General features: G+C 40.1%; 2 protein-coding genes across 4 annotated transcripts in view; one reads left to right on the plus strand and one right to left on the minus strand.

Moving 5' to 3' along the window:
• Positions 1–493: 493 nt before the first annotated feature.
• On the minus strand, positions 494–8871 carry kcnk1b (potassium channel, subfamily K, member 1b). The gene is made up of 3 exons (XM_031841315.1): positions 8328–8871; positions 6452–6847; positions 494–4144 (listed from the first exon to the last, which is right to left on the minus strand). Exons 1-3 carry the CDS (start codon positions 8680–8682, stop codon positions 3885–3887), a joined length of 1011 nt encoding a protein of 336 aa, XP_031697175.1. The 5' UTR covers positions 8683–8871; the 3' UTR covers positions 494–3884.
• A 4457-nt stretch (positions 8872–13328) lies between these two features.
• The window catches only part of map3k4 (mitogen-activated protein kinase kinase kinase 4), a 17717-nt gene continuing 14658 nt past the window's right edge, over positions 13329–16387 (plus strand). For 2 of the 3 annotated variants that reach the window (XM_031876454.1, XM_031876468.1), the window contains exon 1: positions 13329–13536. In XM_031876454.1, coding sequence (XP_031732314.1) covers positions 13505–13536 — 32 coding nt within the window. In that variant the 5' untranslated portion in view covers positions 13329–13504. The other variant, XM_031876460.1, reaches the window with a different exon arrangement.

Genomic DNA, 16387 nt, shown 5'->3' on the forward strand with positions numbered 1-16387 from the left:
GGCTCAAGAATCAACAACTGTTGAATAAAACAAGTGTTGTATTTACTTTTAGCACCCTCAGAATTTCCAATAAAATTCACTCTCCTCAGAGAGACATATTCTGCTCACGGCAATAAAACACAATATATTCTGTAGTACTGTGACGAATGCTGAGGTGGAAAGGAATCAGACAATTCAGACTGAATACGCCTACTTTCTAAATTTCTTCCATTTTTTTACATGTATTTTTGTGTGCCGGATATTAATACCAAAGCCACGAATATACACTGCACATTTTAGAGTTGTTTTTGTCTTTACAGCTTCTCATCATGAATCACTGTCCTTCAACAGCTAACTATGTTCCCTCCTTTATGAAATGCCCCATATATCGAGTCTGATGAGCAAACAATTGCTTCTTATGCTCAATTAAGAAAGCATTTCCTGTTCATCACTAGCTGGGATATCAGTGAGCCTCTTGTTCACCTCCAACTTTAATTACTGCTCTTCTATGATGGAGACAATGATGGAGTCCACATAGAGTTAAAGTAACCCAAGACTACCCAAGAGCCAACAGATAATCATAATCATTGCCATTTGCTCTGCTCTTTTTTCCAATTCACCCAGGTGGTTTTGTGTGCAGAAAAACGTAATGATTGTCCACAACGCTTACCCTAATTGTTCACTTTTATGCTAAATACATGTTATAAAGTCACACGTGTTGCTGCAGGGAGACAGCTTAGCACAAAACTCATGACCTACCACTGGATCAGCTGGTTACGATTGGCATTGAGCATATGTACAGTAGTTGTAGTTATAATACATAATACACCAGAGGAAAAACAAAATCAGAACAAAAAAGTCAGATTTAAGCAACACTTTATTTAAGACACTGATATTTTACAGTTCACGGATTCACTTCTTATGCTAAAATGAATTTGACTGAAAACGTCGGTGCTTCATGGCAATCCTACAATACTCACCGGTGCACATGACTCTAAAACAACTGAAGAGATATGTACAGAAATCTGTGATCCCAAATTCTTTCAATGGGTTGCTTTTGATAGTATCAATAAATAATGTCAGTGTGCTCCCATTTGGAATCCTTGACACAATGTTTTAATTCCTGAACAGAACTACTTTACCTGACAGCCCTCACCCTCAAGACAAACGGCATGTGCATGACAAACAACAACAACACAGTAACACTGAAGGGTAAAAGCCTTGACATCAATCTATTTAATGTATCTACAAAACAGTGAAACATCTTACAGTAAATGAGAAACCCCACCGTAGCAAAATTCAAGTTCTGTTTTTATCTCAGCAGACAATATGAACAGTTTCAATGCATGACACTTTACACGAAGGCCCAGACTGGTGGGAAAAAAAAACGACTGAAACCCCACTGATCTATAAAACACTAAATTAAAGATCAGTGAGTAACTCAGATGATGACACACTCATCATAGCTAATTTCGCAAGCGGTCATGCTACCGTGCCACAGTTTACCGATTCAAATAAACTCGTCACTAAACTAACAGAGCCAGCAGAGCAGCAAGGAGTAATGCTGCGCTCTGGTCAGGCCTTGAATCTCACTAACAAACGGCATAAAAAAACATTACATTCAAGACTTCATAAAAGGCTGTGACCGTGTCATGATTTTTCAATGTAGCAGAGAGAGATGAGGTCAGAACTTCAGCTCCACACAGAGACTGAGACATACTTAAAATGCATAACAAATGCACGTCTTTCTATTAAATGTACTAAAAGGTATATGACTAATAAGTCTGCGTTGCAGCAGTACGCAGCTACACTGTACGTGTGGGTGTCTATTTACGCCAAACAGAATATTACAGGATGGATAATGGCATGAAATGAAGTACTTTGTCACATAATTCTTCCTCCAGATACACATGTTGTTTTTTTAAATACACAGAGGAGTGCAATGTCAATTTCATACAAAATTGTAATAGTGTATATCCACTGGTTTGAATTCCAATCATGGACAGTTCCCTCCTTGGTTGAGGAGCAGATCAAAGACTGATGTGGTGGATGTGATAGAACTGTTTTCTAGTACAGAATTACTTTTCTATCAATTAAAAACCTTCCTCAAGTCCAAAAAAATATACATTTCTACATTTAAATTATGTAAATACAGTAAAATAGTTTCTGTCTGACAGCTCGCTCTTTTCTAGCTTCGAGCAATCATCGAGCCTTTACAGATCATCCACATCAAAAGTACCAATAGCTTTTGATTATTTCTATCATTTGATTTTTTTCTGTTTTTTGTTTTTACAGATAAAATCTTTAGAACCATGTCCCTTTTCTTTCTGAGAAATCCCAAACAGTGTTTTCTGTATTACTGCCTGGCTCCGTGTGCAAACTGAGCTCTCTTTACGGTAGAATGCAACGGGCCAGCCAGCAAGCTGTGCTTCACTTTTTAAGCTATAGGCTAACCTCTATTTCAGTCAAGCACACATTAAGCCATTCAGACAAATCAATAAATTATAGTGCTTATCATCTCACAATGACAACTTTGAAATAGGACTGCAACAATTAGAGAAAATGCCCATACTTGCAGACAAATACTATCCCTCACAATGAAATGTGTGAAACCATGAAGTCCAAAAAGAATAGTTAACACCCCCATAAAGATGAGCCAGAAATGCTACAAAACATAAACTGTTAAATTGTGTTTCTTCTTGGCAGTTATGTTAAAAAAAAGCCTGTTGTTTGCAAACTTTATATTCACACTTACAGGATATCTTCTTCTGAGCTCAGACTACCTTGTAGTTCATACAATATACTGTCACTTCTTTCAGACGCTTTGCTCAGGATTGACTGCATGTGTGACACACATGATGCAATGGAATAACAGGCCCCTGAATCTTCAGCCAATCCAACTGAAAATAATCCAGTAAAGCACGTCAGACTTTACGCACCAATAAAATTTGATCAGTTTGCAACAAACACTGCCAGAAAACGTCGTCTCAAAGTTCCATGTAAAACTAGAATAACTGCCTCGTGGTTGTATGCCTCTACCAACCAGTTTACATCCATGTCCATCCAAAATGTCCTCACTTTATCCTATATATATATATTCTGGAGTTATGGCCAAAAACACGTTTTGTAAGGTTACTGCGACTTTTGACCAATAAATTTGAATCAGTTCATCCTTAAGTCCAAGTGGACGATTGTGCCAAAATTGAAGAAATTCCCCTCAAGGCGTTCCTGTGATATCACATCCACAAGAATAGGGAGGACGGCAGGAAGGAAGGAAGGGCGGAAAAACGGATGGATAGAGGGAAAACCCAAAGACATAATGCTTCTGGCTTCCAGTTGAGTTGTTCTTACGTTTTGGCTACCTACACTTTGGCTCATCTTTAACAGGAGTGATTATTCTAGATGGCACTATACTGTACATCTTAAAACACTCACCGGAATATGTCAATTCCACATACCTATCTCTAATTATAAGATACACACATGTTTATGCTTTATTTTGTGACAGACTACAGAGATTTGTCCTATATTTCAGCAAGATTTAAGAGACCAATTCTTTTGTAAAATGTTCCTAAATATGCAATAAATAGCACAGCTCATAAAGGAGCTTGTCTCCCGTGAGTCATAAATACAGCAGAAGGCTTTTCTTTTATCATTGTCTATGTCTTTATAGTCACTGTTAATCCCTTATTAATGTGCATACATTTAATCTCTCCTGCATAGCACTATATTGTCAGTATTTTGGTGCGATGAAGGAGATTATTTGCTTGAGCTGTATAGTCTCAACTAGTTATACTACTAACGTTTGCAGAATGCCTGCAGCTGAGACTCATGATCTACTCATTCTGCCTACTTCTAGTCTGGTGTGCATTACCCCCTACTTTCATACTGTCATCCTTCGGTGTTTACTGGATCATGGGATCATCATTGAGAGAGGACAGTTGAGTCGGGACACTGATAAACGACTGGATCTTGCCCTCGGAGTAAACCGTGGCTCTGTTCGACACAGTAGTGAAGGACAGGTGGTCATGCTCCAAAATGGCGAGGCGGTCCTGCGGCTTCTCCTTCTTCAGGTAGAACATCTTCCTCAGCTGCTTCAGTTGCTGCAGCTCGCAGAAGGTCTCCAGCACCACCAGCATGACTATCAGACCCAGGATCAGGTAGACTGATGAGACAAACACACAGAGGGATGAGTAACTAGCTGCAGTGAGTAGGATCATTCCATTTCACATCAAAAACAAACAATAGCCACACATTTTCAACACTGTCTTTTTTTATAATATATATTATTATATATAATAATATTTGTCATATATATATATATTATTTTCTTTTGTAAATATCTTTTATTGCTTTTCACACCAGGGAAGATGATACACCATATACATAAATTACAGATGAAATTGAAATCCTCATTTTCCAACCTACAAAAACATATTTTACAATTTCTGTAAAACACAAGTATTATATGGTTTTTTTTCATAAAGACTGTTGTTTGTATGCACAGACAGAAGAGGGCAGTGGCTCGCTAACCATGAAAAGAACAGAGTGTGTGTGCTTTGTTGAATGATGAGATGAAGTGAGAAACAGACAAATTCACTGTTTACACATAAATGTTTGTTAATCGGTGCCTGCAGTAAAATCTTTCCCTGATTGGCTTTCACTAGCAAACCATCTTTGTCAGTATCTATGAACAATCCCCCTGAAACTCCGGAGCAACTCACGGTATTTCTAGACCGGTGTATGAACTATATGAACCGTAATAAAACTACTGCATAAGCACTACTGTCATTTATTCACTGATATAAATAGGACTACTACAGCACTATAAGTGGCATGTTAACAAGTCTGTTGTTTCTGAATTAGCAACTATTTAAAATACACTTGAGATCCCTTTTGTTTGGATTCACTAAGAAGCAGAACATACTCTATGTACACAAAATAGCGCTGCACTTCAAATGCAAAAGCACAAAAGCAGTGACTGCTTATCACCAAAGGCACTGGCAAAAAATCAACACAAACAAAAATGAAAAAAATTCAGCAAACGGCATGAGTTGTTCATCATTTGTCGCAAACTGTTGCAAACAACCGAATGTTATTGCAGATTGCAAATGTCACTTACGACACTGACATGTAATTCTTCACATAGGACGTTGCTCAAATGTGTCTGTTGTTATTTGAGCTAACGAATACATTGTGTCACAGCCTTCCCTCCTCCTACAGACTGACACTCTGCTCCTATTGAATGACGTCTCTCTGGCTGGTGTGTAACAAACACCCACACATGCAGGCGACAGTTCACTTGAGTAGCGTTCAACGTTTATGCCCACCCACAGCTTGTCAAGAGTGCATCGGATCAAATGAAATTAGACTTTTTCTTTTTTCTAATTCTCGTCACTATTAGCCCCGACAGTGGCGCTGACAGGAAGCTGCACGATCAACCAGGAAATGCAATCAATGCCTTGCTGATCTCCATTAGGCCATGGCTCAATGTTTCTTCCACAATGCACTGTGCTGTGTTGCCTGACTGCTTATGTAAAACAGGCTGGAAAAAGCAATGAATATGTCAACATTTTTGCTTTATCAGCAGCATCCAGCAAGTTAAAAAAAATAGTGTGGAATCGGGTGGAAAAGGCCACAGCTATTGCAAGTGAACCCTTTTTAAAGAGCGACGCATTGTTTAGAAGTTTGCAGTGAAAAGTTCTCTTGCAGAATATATGCTTCCTGTTCCATTACACTCTGTGTGAGTAGGACAGGCTAATTATTACCCCTAATTATATATCCACTGTTTCATTTCTATTTGTTTTGTTTTGTTTCTTGTTTTGTTTTGTAACAGAAGCCTATTTTAATATCGAAGCAATATAATTACTACTGTATCTGTCAGGTAAAACTATAAATCACATGTCATTTTGTCTATAACCCAAAGCTGTAAAGTGCAACGAGTCAAACTGAGATAAAGCCACGATAATAAAAGCTGGATCTGCGTTCACCATATTGCACACTGAAGAAGACATTTCTTACTTATGTTTTAACAATATGTTGTCGTACAGGTAAAACAATTGACCCAGCTGATTGTGTCACACCCAGGTAGTACAAAGTTCACCATCATAAAACATGTCATATGAGATCTTCTCATATAAGTTCATAACTTATTCTGAGATATTGGAACTATTTAACTTGAGCAAATTTACATTACACTACATGTTACAGTTATAGTGCACACATTATAAATCATCTTTAGGGGTTTGTTTCATAAACAATGCCACAGCTGTGTGCCAGTCGTCTCATCCGTAACATGTTTTTTTGCTCACAGCACATATTATATTAAAATGATATGCTGTTTAAAATGATTCATACAGTACCATTACAAACACCTCAATGAGAATGACAGTGGACAGCAGGCGGAATCAATTTGAGACGTTACCGCTGCCAACGCTTGGCCACGAAAATAAGAAGAATCGTCGGCACTCACCAGTGATGCCCACTTTGTAGAGCTCCCTGAACCTCTGATTGGACGCCTCTCCGGGTACGTAGTCACCCAGGCCGATGGTGCTGAGGGAAATGAAGCAGAAGTAGAAGGACTCCAGGAAGTTCCAGTTCTCCTCCAGTGCTGAGAAGATGGCGGCGGGGATGAGAAAGAAGCAAGAGATGGCCAACATGGCGAGCACAGTGGCGTGAACGATGGCCACCAGTGGCTTGGACAGGCCCCAGCGCCTGTGGATGTACATGACCGGCCTCCGCGTGCTGAACACCATGATCCTTTGCACCACGGCAGTGAGGAAGAGGAGGGTGAAGGGGATGCCAATCACTGAGTAGATGATGCAGAAGGCCTTCCCGCCATCCGACAGTGGTGCTGTGTGACCGTATCCTGTAGAAAAAACAAACGGGACAGAAAATCAATATATGTAAACGTTCGCCCAACGGGTTTTGGAATTCAGCCCCTTTCTGGTTTATTTAAACTTATCTAAACTTAATTTAATACAGGGCAGGTTCATGAGCATACGTGCTCTTTTAAAGCAACAACCTGTTATCGTTTTTACTGAGAAATAAAATAACAGGCAGTGTCACTAACTAAGTATAAGAGTCAATAACAGAGGAGGAACAGACAGTAAAACATGTACAGGCTCAATTAAAGCAATTACTGGCAGGTAGAGGATGAGTTTTGATGTCATGTTAATGTGAAAAAAGGGTTTGCAGTAAAAACCTAACATGCTCTCATGAAGTGTACCAAACAAGAGTGTTAAATATACCATGGGTCACTAACAAGGGTGTGTGAGTGAAGAAATTGCAGTAGGTGATGTGTTGTTAAAAATATTAAACAATCAACTTTCAGCTTCCACTTGGTATTCATTAAATACAACTGCTTCTGTTTTCACACTGGTTCCCTTCCTCTTTTTCTCTGATGAGAGTTAAAGGTAGTTTCAACATGGTGTCTAATTCAGTATCGTGTACTAGTATTTCTGTCTGAACGTCTGAGTAACAAAAGCAGCAGGTGTTTGATATATCATGGTTGGTGAGACAAAATGAGGAACAAACTCATTTAGAAAATACCATAGCGTAAATGCAAAAGGTTTGAGACGAAGAAAGCACAATTAATCAGAAAGAGTCAGAGCCCCATGTGATCAACTACACGTCAGTCAAGTCGAGGCTTGAATAGGAAAGCTTTTATGCAGCCAGGCTGGAACTGCTGTTCATGGTATCGGCACAATGGTGTATGTTGAAACTTCCGCGATAGCTGCTGCCATGTGGTCAGGCTGCAGTTCTTCAGGTATCCTCACAGATCATCTGCAAGCTAAGCTAGCAATACTAGAAAAAAGTATCATGCAAAAACTTTGCAAATGCCCGAAGACAAAACACACACACACACACACAACTATTTGTTAAAGGCTTTACCTGAATAATATGACTGCCTGGGGGGATAGCGATGATGTTGACATAGACAATGTCTCATGTTTGTGTACTGTAATGTTTTGCAAGAGGGCTGTTCACATACAGCAATGTTTATCAAATTGGATCCTACCGACTGCAAGGCGATGTTTATTGTGGCAACACACATGCGAGATGTAAACACGCATGTCTGAAGCGTCTGTATCTAAATAACCAGAGCAACAAATACAAACAGACCTGATTGACCTACCGGGATAAGTAATTAAGTTACAATTACCATGACCCATGTTTAGTTTCCTCAACCGGCCTTGTTTGTGTTCCTAGTAGTGGCTCAGGTACCTTACAGGGCAGACAAACCGGGGCCCGCTTAAGACGAATGCATAGACTTAAACATAGTCTTGTCTTATAGTGGGCACCTGATCGGCTGCAGCATCACCTGCAATACTCTCATCAACGCTTACCTGTGGTGGACAGCACGGTGCTCGCAAAAAACAGAGCAGAAGTGAAGTCCCAGTTCCAGTTAGCCGAGGCGTTGTTGAGGATGGAAACCCCATAATTACTGGCATCCAGGGCTTTCTTTAGGAACCGCTCCAGTCGCTCCTCCGATAGACATTCATTCTCCTGGAGGAACTGTTTCTTAATGGCCCTCAGTTCCTGGCGCAGGAGGTCTTCATAAGGCAGCTCAACCGAGGAAAAGACAACAGCGCCGAATACGAGATAAAGGATGTACCCCAAGACGAGAGACACAAAACACCACGTTGATTTGTGACTCTGTATCAACCGCACACACGAATTCCCGGCTAGAGACGGAAGCATTTTCAAGAGGTATCCCCTCGGTGTTACGCTCCGGGTTGATATAAATCAATAGCCTTCTAAACTAATGGTATTAATGTAATCGCCCGCGCGTTGTATGAGCGCAATGTAGCCTAAAGAGGGATGTTGTTACAGACAAAGCTCAATGAGATCTCTTCCCCCCTCCGCGAAATCTGCGGTGGCACTTGAGGCTTTCAGGTGCAGTCGGAAATATCCATGTTGTTGGATGAGAACTAGCCTATTCTGGCTTGAGATGCTGATATTCCCCCACGTGATAGGCTCTTATGGTTGTGGTCGTCATGGGTGGATAAAGGATCATTTAAATTTATAGAAGCACGTGGAACGGGTGCAACCCTCGTTTACGCTCCTTTCTCTCTAATGCTATCTTAGGCTGCAAAAACAAAAACATTTGAGTCTGATTTTTTTAAATGATACAACTCAGCAACGTCTACCATTTACACCTTATATATATTTATTTCAGAAAAATAAACACAAAGTCAAAGGCTCCTACATGTAGTTTTCGTGTTTCCGAGCTTCAAAGGGCACCTGAAGGCAGCAAGTGATGTGGCGACAAAAGCCGACAAAGGCCGTGTGACGTAAGAGTTTCCTCTTCTCTCCTCCCAGGTCGCTGAGGCCCGGTTGTGTTTTGACGTCTTTCAGTTTCAATTCAAAGCCAATCGAAAACGTCAGACAGCTATCGCACTGTCTCCTCGCCCATTGTTTTTGTAACTTAAGATAGTGACGAGGAAGAGTGAACATGACACGCCCAACATGACATACAAAGAACATCAGCAGGTTGAGTGCTGTGGCATGTGGGGTGTGGAGGAGAGACAGGTTTGGCTTAGAATAGCCTTTCCTTGAAATAAGCTTTTAGAATAATCAATGAAATAGGACTACAAATCTAGCAGCATATGTGTGTCCGTATTGACATTTAACTAAGGGGCCGAGTCCACCAGAGCGGTTTTTCCCCCTGAGGGCAGTGCATTTTTATCTTTATTTTTTCAACATTATTTTCAATTATTTTCGCGTTTTTATCTGGTTTCCGAAAGTTGAAAAATGTTCAACTTTTGTTAAAACGCTGCGCGTCCAATCACAGTGGAGTAGGGCCGGGACAAACACCGAATGTGTACCATGTTGTGGCCTTATCATAGACTGTATATAAGAAGGGCCTTATTGTGTAAGTTATGCTATTGCTTTTACTTTGGACTTCATTGTGCCCTCATGTCTGGAGCATTGGAAGCCAAACGAATTTCCCCATGTGGGATAATAAAGTTGATGTGAATATGAACAATCCCTCCAACATCGTATTAGTCGTATTGATATGCAGCCTGTCGTCTCTCCCAACGTGCTTCATCCAGAGCAAGTACTCTTCCTTGTGTAGACCGCAGTGAACTCAGCATGCACACATCTCTGTGGTCAACTCAGCAGACACTTGAATTTTAGTGCGCCTATATGCTGAAAGTATCGGTAAACGCATTCAAACGGAACAGATCGGGAGCGAGCGAAGGATTTTTGCAAAGTTAGCGGAGGGATTAACGTGAGACAACATCCGGTTTCCATAATAAGATGTCAACTAAACGTAGGCCTATATACAAATTTCATTATGTGGAAATAAGATTAAATTAATTGTATTTACAATGTAAAGTAAATATGTCTGATTTTCAGTATGGTTGGAGTCAACAATGTCCTGAACACATATCTATCAGTCATCGTCTGGATTTATTGAGAAAATACTTTTTAGAACACTTCAAATATTCACTTATTCGATATTTTCTCGGTACAGATGTATGAATTTTACTTAGAAATATCTATTAATTGGTACAGTAAATATGTCTGATTTGCAGTATGGGTGGAGTCAACAGTGCCCTGTACAAATATGTATCAGTCATCGTCTGGATTTATTGAGAAAATATTATTTATAACACTTCAAATATTCAGAAATGTACCTGTTTCTCGGTACAAATATATGATTTTACATTGAACCATCTAATTGGTACAGTAAAAATGTCTGATTTCAGTATGGGTGGAGTCAACAATACCCTGGACACATATACATCAGTCACTGTCTGGAATTATTGAGAAAATACTTTTTATAACACTTCAAATATTCAGTTATTAGATGATTTGAAGTTAGCTCATGAATGAGATTTTGAAGGGCTTTAATTTTGAAATGCTACATCAGAATGTCCTGGTTCTGTCTGAGTGACACCTTGAGGTGGTCTGCTATTAACCTGAAGTGAAATGATTTTGTAACTATGCACCATTTCCTCTAAAATCTAATCTGAAATTAGACAAATTGTCTCATGAATGGGATTTGAAGTTAGCTCATGAATGAGAATTTGAAGGGCTTTAATTTTGAAATGCTACATCAGAATGACCTGATTATCCTTAAGTGACACTCTGACATGGTCTACTATTAATCTAAAGTGAAATTATGGACCATTTCCTTTCAAATTTAATCTGAAATTAGAAGGAAGTTGTTTTATGAATGAGATTTCAATAGGCTTTAAGTTTGAAATGCTACATCAGAATGTCCTGATTATCTCTGAGTGACACTTTGAGGTAGTGTACTATTAATCTAAAGTGAAACTACTTTGTAACAATATACCATTTCTTTAAAAGTTAATCTGAAATTATAAAGAAGTTGGCTCATGCATGACATTTTGAAGGGCTTTAATTTTAAATACTGCATCAAAATGTTCTGATTATCCACAATTGACAATCTGAGGTGTTTTACTATTAATCTGAGGTGAAATTAGTTTTTGAACTGTGGACAATTTGCTTTTCATTTTGATCTAAAATTTGAGGTAAACTTCAAATATTCAGTTATTAGATATTTTCTTGGTAGAAATTTCGGAAACCAGATGTTGTCTGACGGTAATCTTTCCCGCTTATTTGATATCTTATTTTGAAAACTGGATGTTGTCTCACGTTAATCTTTCCGCTAACTTTGCAAAATCCTTCACTCACACCCGATCTGTGCCGTTTCAGTACGTTTACCGTGAATTTCAGCATATAGGCGCACTAAAATTTAAGTGTCTGCTGAGTTGACCACAGTTTGTGTAGACATTTTCACTTCCTCAGATATTCCGTATCATGGAAACCAGACGCAAACAAAGGCTCTCAGCTGAAAAAAAGGAAAACTTCAAAGCGCCCTCTGCTATGGAAGCCCATTTCTGCCACTGCAATGAAAAAATGTAAGATCCTGTAAGTCCTTATAATGAGAACATTTCTCAAAATAATGACTTAGTATCTCATAATTATGACTTATGTATCATAATTATGAGTAATAGCTCATATATCATAATTATGAGATAGCAATATGACTTAGTATCTAGAGTATGAGATACTAAGTCATTATTTTGAGAAACTTTCTCATCATAATGACTTACAGGATCTTTATTTTTTCATCACAGTTTTGAAAATGGGCTCCCAGAGGAGAGCTGGTGTTTTCAGCTGGGGTGAAAAAAACGCTTTGGTGGACATGGGCGAGCCTACTTAAATATATTTTGAGGTATTTGTACTTTACTAATTAGGGCCAACCAAATGATGTACATTAATGCGTCACTAATTATAAACCAGTAATGTAATATATATCTTTTTTAATTATAAGTTTTTTAATCCAAGACTTTTACTTGTAACAGAGTAGTTTCATTTTTGCAGCAACTGAAGGAAGAGCTTTGATATGTTATTCTTGATTTTTTTTATTGTGATATGACTCAAAAGGAAACGGTAGGCTGAGTTGAATTTTGAGTGGATGTAATCTTTCCACCATGAATAGTTATTTGGTTCAGAGGGCTGATTAATAGCGAAAATAACATGTAGGTGTGTTAGATTATATTTGGATTATAATACGTTTTTTTAAGGAAATTAAGAGATCCAATAATTGACAGCACTAATTGTTGTATTTTATTGTACCTTATTCAAAGGTGTGTTTTAGTCTTCACAGGGAAACACCAACTAAAGATTAAAGTGGTTTATTATTACTCATATAATTAGATTGTAACACATATTGTATTGGTACATTTGAGTGTCACCACATGATATCTATGTAGAAACATTTCACATAAGTTGTTAAATTTATAAATGTCAATATTTGTATAATGTCAGGCAAAAGACCACAAGGGGACCCCAGAACCAGAAATGCATGGGCTGTTGTAATGTTACAGGAAGGAATCCTGCATACAGTTAGAAACAAGGGGGGTCATAGGGGCCCAGCAGCTCACTCGCAGATACATCTGGCAATGGGCTGCTGGTGGTTACATTCATCAGACCATAGACAGGGTTCTGCTGAACATGACAATGGGCCCATGACATCATGTCACACTGGGCCCCCAGTACTGCAGTACTATTTAAAGCACATGTATTGGTGAAAGGCCATCTGAAATTAGTTCCCACTACAAACTAGGTATTCATGAATAATTAACTCAAAATATCCCCAGCAGTCATTGGTAGCATATTGGATTTTCCATGCACTCTGTGATTTACAGAATGACAATTCATAATATCGGCCAAGAGGTGACAATATGATAACTGATTCCCTGTGACTCTAAGCACAGGGGCCCCTGCAAAGTTAATGACCGTATATGACCTATCCGGGCTGCCGTAGTAATGCAAGACTGTAGCACTCCTCCTCAATGAACGTTGGAAAGATGGCGACGGCATACGCACAAGCGAGAGTCAACTGTGCCGGCGGATAGAAAGTGCTCTAAAGAGACAAAAACCTGCCTCTTTTGCAAAGATTTAACGGTGCAAAGTCGGTCTGATATTGCTTAGACATGGTTTAGTCCATGCACGGCAAGGAACAAGAAGCCACTGCTTTGCTATGGAGCCTCCGGATCGTAACAAGCCCAGCAGGTATGCGAATTTGTTGAACAGACACTACACCATCAGGACCTCGCACTTGCCAAATAGGGAGCTGAGCGTGACACTGCAGCGGGCGCTATGGGAGCGCTTGCGCATCGCTTAGAAATCCACTTCCTGTCAAATAGTGATACGCGTGCAGTTACTGCAACACTGGAGTTGCAAACTTTTTGGAGGAACATTTTTAGGCGTACTCTGTTGCAGATATTATCTTCTAGTCTGATTCTCAGTTGCTAGCGAGAAAAGAAAAAAATGCTCACCAAATGATAAGGTAACATAACGAACAATTATCCACCGTGCAACATGTCAAACAAGCTAGCTAACGTCTAGCTACTTTAGCTGTCGCTTTCACTTTATTGTTCACCCGCAAGTTCACTAACATAAACTGACCGCGCTGATGCTAGATACGTTTTGCAATGTGGGCTTGTGTGGTCGACTTGGAAGTGTGTTTTCAATTATTTGAGTGACCATGCATTTCATAATATCACCGAAGCGCAAACTTCGCTGGCTTTAGCTAGCATGTTGCTCCACTGTTATTGTTCACGTTAATCATCTAGCATGGTTTTGCGCTCGTGTTGTTGTCTCGCACCCCCTACTTGTGGTATCGGGTGGTCGGTCGCGTTCAGTAAACACTTACTGCATTTAGAAAAAGCGAATTAAATACTTGGATGATTGTCCCTCGTAGAGGTCTTTAACTTTGTTGTCAAATCTGTTGTGCAAAATAGATGTGCAGCAGCAAATGTCTCATCATGCTGCATGAATTCTTATTGTTTAGATGACAAGGTTACTGAAGGATACTTTTCTGCAATCTCGCTGGGGAATGCATGCATACAGACAGACAGGTTTTTTCTGTCATATGTGCGCATCTCCTAATCAAAATGCGGCGTTGTTTGCCCCTGGGCGCTGGCGACAGACCCCCAGGAATCTGCTGTTATGTCTTCCCCTCTCCTCCCTTCTCCTCAACATGCAATGGTCTGTCTGCAGAGTGTATTTGAGGCCATTTATCACGTTGGATCAGCTCTGTTATCTGCTGTAATTTCTCGTTTAGAGTAACGATTGAGTAGCAGCCGGTTGTTACTTCCTTGTAGCCTCAGTCCGAAGTGGACACACAAACAGCTTGCGTGATTGTGCAATACTTGTCCTGGTAAAGCAGTTACTGTCAGGCATTGTTGCATAAAGAAAAAGACTGAGTCATGCTGTTGCTGGAAATGTGTGTCACAAGTTCTCGTGATTACAAGAGAGATTTATTTTCATGTTTATATCCGTGTGTACTGTGTTCACAAAGTTTTGGGTTAAAGGTAAAGCATGCTCCGGAGAGCCCGACTCTGTGCCTTCCTTGGCAGTGTTGTACTAGTTAGCATGAACCGCCAATGAGCTTAAATGTAAAGTAAAGGAGAGGCCTTTAGTCTTTGTAATGGAGAGATCATTGCAGTATATCTGAGTTATGTGCTTGCTTGGCAATTGAGGCCTATCACTAGCAAGTACAGAGGTCCTTTGTCTATAATGTCTTGTTCTCAAAGCCGGTCTGAAGACATTGTGGCTTACAAGCATTCCAGGGATTTCAGGATGTGGTGAACAGAAGGCAGTGGATAGCTGCCTGGAGCCGCTCATGGGTAAAACTCATTAATGCCTTCATCTGCCAGGAGCACAGGCGTTAGAATACAGATGGACCGTCCTCTAGCATTTCCCAACTGCGTCCTGTCTCTGCCCACACCTGATTTTAGAGAAAGTAGTGCTGCTCTCACATTCTGCCGCTCTCACATTCTGCCACTCTCATCTGCCATTTCACATTTTAAACAAAAGGATTCTTTGTCGCTACTAAAGCTAAGGCACTTGGTGTCACTTATGTGCTACTGGAGTAACCTCATTGTCACCGAGAAGGAAAGAAAAGATGGCCAAGTTCTGCAGAGTAACATCATGCTTGTCTCTTCGATTGGACATTTATGATGCGTGCGGCGCAACTGCAAGAAACTGAAACGCAAGTTGAAACTGACAAAGGTGTTACTTAAGACTCTCCAGTTTCAGATTACATTTCATAGGTGGAGCAGACTGCTGTCTGCACAGCACTTACGATGCAAGTGTCATTAGGTGAGAACATGCCATTACACCATTTACCTCACACTCTGCAACCAGTGTCTTCATTTAGATGCACTACATCATGTGACTTGTTTCGGTTAATGCCATGAGCTTCCACTGGTACTGTACGGTCTGTCTTTTCTTAGACTGAGAGTTTTCCCTGGTGTCAAGTGATTTATAAGGCCAGATATTAAAAAAAAAAGAAAGCACAGCAGTGTATTAGAAGTGCACAGTTTTTCTGAATCTTATGAATTATTACGTGGCTGTTTCATCTAGTATCATGCCTTGCAGAAGCTCGGTTGTGCATGCACAGTGTGCTTTGCCTTGTTGCATGTAGGAGAGGTTCAGAGGTCCACTCCTGTTATCATAATCTGTTCCAGAGAACGGTGGGGTCAAGTACATTGTGTTCATTGTCTGAATCCTGTCATCAATTCTGCCTTTGATGCAAATTTGGATAGCTGCATCCTGCGTGTTTAGCAGGTATAGACAGGCAGCGCTCAGAGGTGCATACCCGTGCAAGTGTGGGGGGGGGTAATCAAAATCTGGATTCAGCCTACTGAGCATCAGTCATGCCAGCATGACCTAATTGGTAGAGTGTGTGCTCTTACAAAAAACCCCGGCCTCCGTCTCCTCCTTTTCCTCTTTCTGAAAAAAAATCCCCTTTTAGTTTGGCCATTGTGAGCAAGTGTGCTCACCAACCAGCTGTGTGCTATTCAGCTGTGGGCCTCACGGGCCACGTGTCACAACTACACAATAGAGTGCCCCCCCC

This window comes from Anarrhichthys ocellatus, unplaced genomic scaffold (genome assembly GCF_004355925.1).
Source record: "Anarrhichthys ocellatus isolate YVR2014 unplaced genomic scaffold, GSC_Weel_1.0 scaffold3, whole genome shotgun sequence".
Lineage (NCBI taxonomy): Eukaryota > Metazoa > Chordata > Actinopteri > Perciformes > Anarhichadidae > Anarrhichthys > Anarrhichthys ocellatus.